Genomic DNA, 10,902 nt, shown 5'->3' on the forward strand with positions numbered 1-10,902 from the left:
TACTGTGTATTTGTTTTCTTAATTGTGCTTGTGTTAGCAACGCAAATAAACTTCATTTAAAGTTCATTTGAAAAATATAAAGAAGTACTTAGACATCAAACATCTGGTATATAACAAAAAAAACATACATGTCTTTTTTTCTCTATTAATTAAACTTCAATCATTTTGGTCTTGGAATGCACCGCAAGTATTTTTATATGAGTTATAATAGTTAATTTACACATCTTTGACGCTTATCTGTATAACTCCGCCAACCCACCCACCAAATATTATATTAACAATAGTCTCCGTGTGAAACATGATATAAAATCCATATAATAATGATATAGGTGGTTTGGTTTGATCACTCTTAAAAAATACCTTTTAAAAGATTTTATCAGCTTATTCGTGTAACCCAGACGCCCTGATTTGGTTGCTAGCCAGTCGCAGGGCCCACAGAGACTCACTTGCTCATTCACACCGAAGGACAATTTGGACCAGCCAATTAACTTGACATGCACGTTTTTGGAATGTGGAAGGAACTCACGACCTTAGAACTGTGCTGCAGACGCACTAACCACTCAAATAAAAGGTATACTCAACATTATACCTAGGGTAAGTTTAAAAGGACATACAATCCCAAATTGTATGTAGTTTTAACGGATTTTATCGGTATTTACATTTACAGATGCTTATTTGCATAGCTTCTTACTTGCGGGTGAGAATCATTTCCACCCCCAAAACGTATATTTCCATACCTGTCAACCCGTACGTTTTTGCCGTACAAAGTACGTTTATTATGCATTTTAAGACGTGTACGACGTACAAGAGAATCTGTATGGAAAAACGCAAATTTGTCAATTATGGGTAACATCCGGTATACACAGACTATCACGAAACGGCAAATCAATCAAGTCAAACGAGTTATGTGTATCATGTAGGTTAATAGTCTGTAATAATAGTTTGCAATAGTCTTTGATCTGTGCAGCCCTTTGAAAATCTTTGTGATTAAGGGCTATACAGATAAACATGACTTGACTTCGAGTTGTGCAGTGAAAGGAAGTCCGTCTCTTTTTAGAGAACCGTCTTTTTTGGCTCAACTTATTAAGGAGAGCCGGCTCTCAAACAGCTCACTTTCTTTGATGCATTATATTATGAATTATTATGTTGTATAAAGAAGTTAATAAATAAAAGTATAAAAGGAGAAAATGAAAAAAGACAGGTTTGTGGTTATCCCTTTAATCAGTATATTACCAACAATAATTTAATAATTGAATAAGAAAATGTATTATTCTACTTAAATATTTTTGCATGTATTTTTTCCTTCAACAGTGAACGTCCAAGCTACTTAAACTTTGAACTTTTTTTTATAATAAACCTCATTCATGTCGAGCAACTCAGTATCTCACAACAAAATGTTAATTAATATATATATGATATAACAAAACACATGTCTAATATAACATTTTAAACTACATAAATAAACACGTTTGTAAAATGGTGTAAGATTATTTTGTAAGGGAGAATACAACATTTTGTAAGGGCATGGAGCCGTGGAGGTTGACAGGTATGTATTTCACGAGAAAAGCCATTTTCATTGTGTCAAATGTAAGCTATAATAGACATACAATTGGTATTTGAGCTCAAGAGGGCTTCAAATCCTCAAACCTTGGTCCTTTAAATTACTTTTGATCAGCTAGTTTCCATAAGCCAGACGCTCATTTGCATAAAAGGCAATTCTCAGTTTTATTATCGACGTTCGCAGTTCAAATTGCACTTAAGAATAAAATTATCATAGACTTAAAAATGACGCTAGTATCGTTTTAAAACACGTAGTTCATGTCAGACAGAGTTCCGAGATGTCCTTGGGCCAGGCTGTTGCCCCGCAGTCCCCCCCACCACATCCAGTCGGATCTCCACGCCTCTCCCCGGACCGCTCGCCTCATCCTCGGCCAGCAAGTTGTCATCAGACCGGTCCCTGTGCATCACCTCCAGCATGCTCTCCTCGTACGTGGGCAAATATTTCACTTCGTCGTAGGCGGGCAGGTTGGGCGAAGTGAAGTCTACCGGGTCGCTCTCCGGGCAGCGATCCAGCAGCAAGTCCTGGGAGGCGGACTCGTGTCCGCGGAGGAAGGACGGCTCCTCCCCGCTGCGCTCCTGGTGCGGGTGGCGGCGTGGTCTCGGACACACGATCCGCTGGATGAAGTAGCCCATGGCGAAGAGAAGCAACAGGATGAGAATGCCCGACAACTTGCGAGTGAACCATCCCACGTTGTCGAAGAAGACGTGTATCGGGAGCCTGCAGCAGCGAATCGGCGAACTCGCGCCGACGCCCCCGCTGTCTCGTGTGCTGTTCCCGGCGACAATGGGCGGGCAGCACTGATGTCCGTCGGCGCACTGGACCTCCCCGCAGCTGCGCAGGGCTTGACACACGGTGAGGAGGCACGCCGAGAAAAGGGTGCTGCCGCCGCCGCCGGTGTCCATACGGGGCATCGTTCCCCTTCGCGGAACCACCAAGCCCGTGCAGGTGTTCTGCGGCGCTCACTGTGTAAAGAGAAGCGGGACAGCAGGTGCACCCACTCGGCCTCTTCCTCCTTAACCTCCCCCTCTTACAGACTCCCCCCCCCCCCTTCCCCTTTCCTGTGATTGGAGACGAGCATCATGAATTTCTGATGGCTGCTTTATTTCATTTCTTCTCCTTTGACTAGAGAAGCAGAGCCCGTAAACATAAAGCCATGAGCTATTTTAGAAAATGATTATTTTTTCAGAAAATGAAATGTATCAGATACAGAAACAGAACAAGGAAGTTCAAAAGGTTCCTGAGAATGCAATATGTCAAAGCTATTCTAAAACAGGCGCAACTACACTTTCTGCTACATAATGTCAAAAGACCAAAACAATCTAAATAGACTGATTAGGCACAGGTGGGCGTACTCCAGCCTCTCCCATTTGGTTGCCCCTCCTTTTAAGGAGGAAATGGAGTGCCAGATCCTGACTTCTTGATTGGTCATCACCTCTAAATGCCTTTTGTCTCGTATATTCGGTAATTTATGGTTTTGCCGTTATGACACTTTTGTTATTGTATTCTATTGAATGATAATAGCAAATGGATGGTTTAAGCAAATAACTAACATTGTTATTATTATCGTTATTATTATTAGTAGTATCATGGGTGGCACCGCAGCTGAGTGTCTGTGGCACAGTTCTGAGGTCATGGGTTCAAATCCGGCTACCAGCCTTTCTGTGCGGAGTTTGCGTGTTCGCCCCATGGCTGCGTGGGTTTCATTCATATTCCAAAGACATGCATGTCAGGTTAATTGGCCGGTGTAAATTGTCCCTAGGTATGAATAAGCGAGTGAGTTGTCTGTCTCTGTGTGCCCTGCGACTGGCTGGCAACCAGTTTAGTGATTGTGATGATAATGATGATGATAATGATGAAGTGACTGTGGATCCACAAAACCAATGTAAATATGTATATTCGTGAGGTGTTTGTTACATGTAAATACACAAGATATTTAGATGTAAGACATGTTAGGAATTTAATATATTAAAATGTACCGTTTACCTAAGTGTTCGAATTAGTTATCTGACTCCATTAACCAAACACAACCTGCATTCTCCTAACAATGCATGCTCGTTTCTTGATGGAAAAATGAACAAGAGACCGGCATTTTCACACGGGGGCAGATTTAATTTTTAGCTAGTATTTAGCTAAGTGAACTCCATCGAATATAAGGCCGAATTAGCCGAATTAGTGTCGCCGGAGTCTCTGTCAAGCCTCCTCTCTCGATCTTCTGCCTTTCTTACTTTGCCCACGTTTTTTCCGCAAGCTGGTGTGCCGGATCCTCCCATGGGCGTGCCAATGAAAGCCCCCACGTGGCCCCATCATCTCGGAGAAGAGCCTCCCGATGTCTGAAAAATATATATATAGAAGAGCGTTTCTACGTCATCAGGGCCTTGCTCTCCAAACATCGCCTGCCGTCCCCCCGTCAGAGTCCTGTTATCAAAATTCGCCAGCCAAGACATTCCGCATTTGGATCACCGTGACCTGAAGCCCTCTCAGTCGATGAATGTAACTTGTATTTAATCGTACAAAATCCTTTATAGTAAAATGTATAAAATCCTTTAGACACAATTATTAAGGAAGTCTGGGGGTATAATTAAATAAGCATATGCTTCTTCCGATTCCTTTTCAGTGTTTGTTTTTTGACTTGTAGTTTTATTTTTGGTTTTATGATGTTCGAAATATAATGTCATTCATTCATTCATCCGTTCCTTGTTCCAATTACTTTCGGGTACATGTCCTGTTTCTTTCATGTTTTTTTCAGTTAGCATTAGTTCGTCTCACAACCAGGGTTGGGTAGGGTTACTTTAACTGGATTACTTTCAATTACTTTTGGATTACTCCAATGCCAAATATGCTAATAAAACACTAAAGAAACTAAATATGTATTAAATTATGACTCACAACACGTGGTAAGCTTTCTCTCCTGGCTTTGATCTCCGGAAAAACTAACATAAAATGCGACAGAAACAAAATGAAAATAAATCCAAACAGCTTGCCAACATCATTTTTGCCGTTCCATGTATTCCGTTACTCCCCAAGCCTGCACAAAATTTAGTAATTTTATTCATATTTAGTTTCTTTTGTCTTTTATTAGCATATTTGGTAATGGAGTAATCCAAAAGTAATTGAAAGTAATCCAGTTAAAGTAACCCTTCCCAACCCTGCTCACAACATATATTGCATTGTCTTGCTTCCTTGACCGTGTGTGTTCCAATGTATCCTGCCTTGTCTTACTTTCATGTTTTTGTTCAGTTACTGCTGTTTATTGTGCCTGCATTATATTTCTTTTTTATTGTTATGGCATTCCTTTTGTGGTTTTGTTCATGAGTGGGAATTATTCTTGTGTGTCATCTTCACTTCATGTTTTGCTTAGTTAGAACAAGTTGTTAATCCACCCTATTCCGTTTCTCCACTTTTCATGTTTTGTTCATTTAGATCTGGGTTACTGTTTCAACATGATGTAACAGTGTCTTGAAGTCAGACGTATGTCTTTGAATTTTTGTAGTTTGTAGTTTTGTTTCTGTGAACTAAGTGTTACAGATTCCTTTCCTAAGTAATGTTTTCATTCAGTTACAGCAAGATAGTGTGCCTGCATTATATTGTATTGTTTTGTCTTTATGGAGGTCTCGTGCTTGTGACCACGTCTAGTAACGGGTTTGTGTGTGTGTGTGTGTGTGTGTGTGTGTGTGTGTGTGTGTGTGTGTGTATGTGTGTGTGTGTGTGAGTGCGTGTGTGTGTGTGTGTCTGACTGTCTGCCTTTAATCTTTGGTTCAGTTAGAACCAGTTGTTTTTCCACCTTTATTGCATCCTCTTTTTTCATGTTTTGTTCAGTTGGCCCCAGTTCTTATTCCATCTTATTCTGCATCATCTCTTTAGGCTTTGTTCATCGAGAACCAGTTGGTACTGCACTTTTTTCTGCATCTTCTCCTTTCATGTTTTGTTGATTTAAATCGTATTAGTTTTTCAACATTATGTAGCATGGATTCATTCTAAAGCCTGTTAGCTTTTAGTAGCATAGAGTAGAAGGAAACAGGATAGCTAGCTTGTGGTTAGCAGATTTTCAGTTCCACCTTTAGAGTGTGTGTTTTTTATACACTTCAGTGCATTCGATACAGATTCTTGTGTCATGTCTGATCATTGGAACTTACTTTACTACTTAAATATTAAGCCCACTACTCAAGTATTTGCTCTTTTCTTTGGCCTTTGGAGGAAGTCCCCAAAGAGCCAGCTACTTTATGCGCTGGGTGGAAGAACGGCGGCAGGAACTGAGTCCTGGTCGGCGATACGAGGCGCCAACGGATCTTGTGTCCTCATAAAAAATGAATAGTCCTTGCCTTGTGGGCTGTAATGCCCGTTGGCCGGATGTCTGGACTCACAGCGGAGAACAGCATCACCCTGGAGGACGCTGCCTTCTCACCGCAGCGAGGAACATAACCATAAAAGTAAACGTCCAGTTTAATCGCTCGCTCGACGCGTTAATTTAAAAAGTCATAAACGAACACAAAAGCTTTTAAAGTCACAGAGTGCAACATATCATGTATGAAGTCTTATGATTTGTTAATTTGATCTTTGCAGGGAAAATATAAACAAGATTATAATTTATCACTTCAGACTGGATAATTTTCTTCAGTGTATTTCTTCCGTGTTAATTCTATCTGTTTTCTTTCTCCACAGAAGTGGCATGAAGAGAGATTGATGACCACCGTGACCTTGAACATAGAAATTGGCGTAAAGTGTCTGTCACATCAGGCAGTGTAGGTAAAGGCAAAAACTATTAATGACATACATTATACATGCATATATATATATATATATATATATATATATATATATATATATATATATATATAATATATGTTGAAGGATTTTATACATTTGACTATAAAGGATTTTATACGATTGAATACAAGTTACATTTATTGAGTTTAATGCTGTAGTTATTTACTGACTGTGCCTTTATTCAATGAGAAGTGAAAGTTCAGGGAAGGCATGAGTGGTGGAAGATGTTGTTTACAGAACGCGACGTACTGCTGATAAGATAATTAGCACATCCAGAGGGAGGACGGCAGGCGTTGTTTTGAGAACAAGGCCCTGATGATGACAGTAATCCAAAAGAGAAAGCAAAACCATGATAACCAAGGAAACATCGATTGCAGTTATCAAGAAATACAAATAAGCCACACCTTTTCTTACTCTGGCTAATGAATATGGCTGTAACAAAGTGACAATCATGCCAATTGTTAAGAAAAAGGTGGAGATTAAAGCTACAAATTCTTCTAAGCTTATGGCATTCCTTGAAATGGGAAGTTTTAAAATCAATTTCACCGTCTTCTTCACCCAATGCATTCCACCCACTAACTCTAATGTACCAGCTCAAGTCATATTACACTAAAGGTAGACCAAATTTCATTTTTCCCTTCATTTTTATTCATCTGTAATACTTTTTATCCATAAAGCTTGAGCTAATTACCGTAGGTTTCTATCCCCCACCATACAACAATTTCTCTCTTTCCACATCCAGCTGCATAAAAACATAACAGCAGAAAAGTCATCGTAAATGGTTTATGACCCCCGCCCATTCTGTGCAGATATGAAAGCTGCTCATATTTGCACTGGAACTAACTGGTTGGATGTATTTATGGTGAGAAGAAGCAGGAAGTGGTTATTTAGCGGGGGCCTCGCCAAAGAGACAAAATGACAGGCCGGAGGAAACGCTTTATAGCTCAACACGATGTTCGACAAAAGTGACAAAGATGATCAAGCTGCCATATTGACATACAATGCCTTGCAAACGAATTGGCCCCCTGGGACTTTTTGAAATATTGCTATTTAGGGCTTCAAACTTACAGATAGAAAACTCAAAATGATTTCTAAAAATCAATATAAAAATAAAGAATTGAAAAGTAGGCAAAAATATTGGCCCCGTTTAAGTTAATACTTTATCCTACTCTTACAATCTTCCCAGTGCCTGCTGCATAATGGTACCACCACCGCATTTGACAGTGGGGATGGCGTTTTTAGGGTGATGTGTATTGTTACTTAAAGGTAACACCTTGAATTCAGCCTAAAAAGTTCAATTTTGGTCTCATCTGACCAGAGCACCTTCTTTCACATGTAGTTTGTGTCTCCCATTTGGCTCTTGCATACACAAAACAGGCCTTTTTATGGTATTCTCTCAGAAATGGCTTTCTTCTTGCCACACTTCTATAAAGGGCAGATTTGTGCAGATAATGACTAATCGTTGCCCAATGCCTAAATTGGCCCACCTCAGCTATGTATGCCTGCAGGTCACCTAAAGTGACCATGTCCCTCTAGGTTGTTCTTATGATTAGTTTTCTCCTTGTTTGGGCCGAACGTTTAGAAGGACTGTAAAGACTTTGATAGGTTTTCAGTGGTTTAATGCCCTCTCCATTTTGATATTATTGCTCGCACAGTTCTCCGGGAGATTTGTTAATGTTGCAAAATCTTCTTGTACCCCATTCCTGCTTTGATTTTTTTTTTCCACACCTTTATCCCGGAACTGCCTGTTGTGTTCTTTGCTCTTTAAAATGCTGTCTGATCTCCAAACCTCTGAGTCCATCACAAAGCAAGTGTATTTAAACTGAGACTTAGTGACACAAAGGTGCTCTCTGTTTTGTCATTGTTGGTGATTTAGGTCAACATTGGATCGTTCGGACATTATCAGGGATCATCAGTTGGCTGAGCTGTGAGAGCAAAGATATTTCTTCAAAAACTCCTTTTCAGGTTTTTTTGTTGTAAATATAATAAAAATGTTGAAATGATTTGGGTCCACTTCCTGATTGTGTCTCTCATGTTCTTAATGCTCGGTAAATATTTTTAGATTTTTTTTCTTTAAATTTGAAGCCTGAAATGTGGCAATATGACAAAAAATTCTTGGGAGGCCAATACTTTCGTCAGGCACTGTATCCGCCGTGATCTCAATCTCAGAAAGTTTTCGACCCGTTTATAATCACTTAACGCCGCTAAGAGCCGTGTTTAAAAATAGCGGCTCTTATCAATAAAAGAGACATTGAGAGGCACAATGGGCCGGGAAAAAAAATCAAGTCATACAGCAAAAGAAGAGATTTGTGAAGTGGCTTCTCAGCTATTGATTGTGTATTTGTTTATTTGGTTAGACAGAATGCCTGCTCGTGTTTCCGTAATTGAGGCAGAGCGGACAAGAAATACGATGCCGCATGAATTACGCTGTGTCACGCTGACCTTCTGCCAAACTTTTCTGTTGTAAAATCACTGTAGTAGGATTTGTTTGATTCCACATTGGGGATGTGACAATGTTGAAGTTGTGTTTTGTTCTCTAAAGACCTCTGGGATACGACATTCTTCTGTTCTGAAGTAGGGATTGCAAAGTGAAAATGTCCTATTGTGAATTATAGAAACCTTAGGTAATTAGCACATGAAACCCATGATAAAGATATTAAAACTACATCATTGTCATGGTCGCCGTGGCGACCGGTCTTCCCCGCCCCCTGGGCACCAGCTGAAGCAGATCAGCTAATTGCGTGGCTGCTACTTAAGGTTGGGTTGTGGGTATTGCGGGTGTTGGCTCATTACACATTGTCCGTTCTGTTATGCCTTGTCCTGTTTAGTTGAGAAACCTGTGTTTGCACGTTTTTGTTAAAGCCTGTTTGTTCTGTCTTGTCCCTGAATTTTTGGACGATTTTTATTTTGGTAAATAAAAATTTTGATCGTCGCGCAATTGAGTTCTCCCTTCCTGCCTCCGTTCTGGTCCGGTCACTACCTCGTGACAATCATAGTATGTAGTAAATACTAACATGGAATATACATGTTGTGTTGCCCTTACGGCAACTGTTTTTCTTTTATTAATTGTTTAAATATTATTTAAATATAATCCAAGGTTAAACATGGTGTCACGGTTGCCCATTGCCCTCACTTGGGCACGCCTGTTTGGCGCCAGCTGCTGGTCGTTTCCTGATTGTCTTCCCTCCTATTTAAACTCAGTGCTCTCATTCTCTCCTTGTCAGTCCGGCAACGAACCTCTGCACTTGCAAGACTTGTGTCTTTCGCCAGTATCCGGTATCGATCCCGCCTGTCTCGTCCTGTCCGGTATCTTGCTCCAGTCTCCAGTATCCGGTATCGATCCCGTCTGTCTCGTCCTGTCCGGTGTCTTGCTCGTGTATCCGGTATCGATCCCGTCTGTCTTGTCCTGTCCAGTATCCTGCTGGTGTAACCAGTATCCGGTGTCTGTCCCATCTTGTCCGGTATTTTGCTGTTGTGTCTGGTATCAATCCTGTCTGTCCTGTCTGGTTTCAATCTCTTCTACCCAGCGATTGCCGAATCGCTGGCGTTTGTGTTCCCGTAAAATAAAGCTTGTGTGAAAACGTTACACGTCTGGGTCCACTGTCTGTTCGGGTTCTAACACATGGATGTAAGCTCATTAAGAAGTGTTCTACATAAATATTTTGTGTTTATTTGAGCTTTAAGTTACAAAATACAGTATAGCGAAATAATACCACTTCCATTTTTTTGCGTAGCTTCCAGTTCTGCGATCTGGTCGTCATCAGCAGTCACACAACGGCTGAAAGGACAATTATGTGTTAAAAAAGGGCAATGACGTACGTTTTTATACGTCTCTAGATGATGTATAAACAACTGTATTTTGTAATAGTTTGGAAAGATGTAAGTTTATGCACTTTATTTTTGTAAACTTATTGGCTGATGTTCTCAATGCATTGTATTCTATTGTTGCACTTTTCACCATCCGGAGAAGGAAATTAATACATCCCATGTGGCCACGGTCCTTCTTTGGTGGTTTAGATCAGTGTTACATTGATGACACTACACACGTAAATTATCAAATAACATTAGGCATTGTGGGAAGGTTCCACAATAGCATATCAGAATTATCATGATGCCGTGACGCAATCCAATAGTAGACTAGTATTTTATATCACGTCGACCAATAGCAGACAGGCATCTTAGAGATGCAACTCGCCGTACACACAAACACATTTTTGGGTACACAAAAGAATTTGTTGTTGATGTCATATAGTGGGGAAAATGCCCTAACTAAGGGGCCAAAAAGATCTTATTTCAGACCGTAAAGTGGAAATGTTGTTAGCTGAAAGGCATCGGAGCATCGTCTAATAGCTAGCGAGAGAAAGTAGTTATATATATTTTTATAAGTAGAATATTAGGAAAATGCAGCATTTATTAGTAATAAACATCCATATAAATATTAATATATCAAGATTTTGAATCCACTCCCATTTAGGTTTTGTTTTCAAGCAACATGTTTTTGAGCTTTAAGATAATTTGTTGATGTCATACAGTGGAGAAAACGGCGTAATGTGCTTAAAAAAAAAATCGTATTCCAC

At 40.0% G+C, this 10,902-nt stretch overlaps 1 protein-coding gene across 1 annotated transcript; it reads right to left on the reverse strand.

The window, feature by feature from the left end:
- Positions 1 to 1,700: 1,700 nt before the first annotated feature.
- On the reverse strand, positions 1,701 to 2,600 carry c15h3orf80 (chromosome 15 C3orf80 homolog). The gene has a single exon (XM_088345668.1). The coding sequence runs from the start codon at positions 2,470 to 2,472 to the stop codon at positions 1,822 to 1,824; it is 651 nt and encodes a 216-aa protein (XP_088201794.1). The 5' UTR covers positions 2,473 to 2,600; the 3' UTR covers positions 1,701 to 1,821.
- Between the last annotated feature and the right edge of the window lie 8,302 nt (positions 2,601 to 10,902).

Source organism: Urocampus carinirostris, chromosome 10, assembly GCF_059441175.1.
Source record: "Urocampus carinirostris isolate Australia breed hairy pipefish chromosome 10, RoL_Ucar_1.0, whole genome shotgun sequence".
Lineage (NCBI taxonomy): Eukaryota > Metazoa > Chordata > Actinopteri > Syngnathiformes > Syngnathidae > Urocampus > Urocampus carinirostris.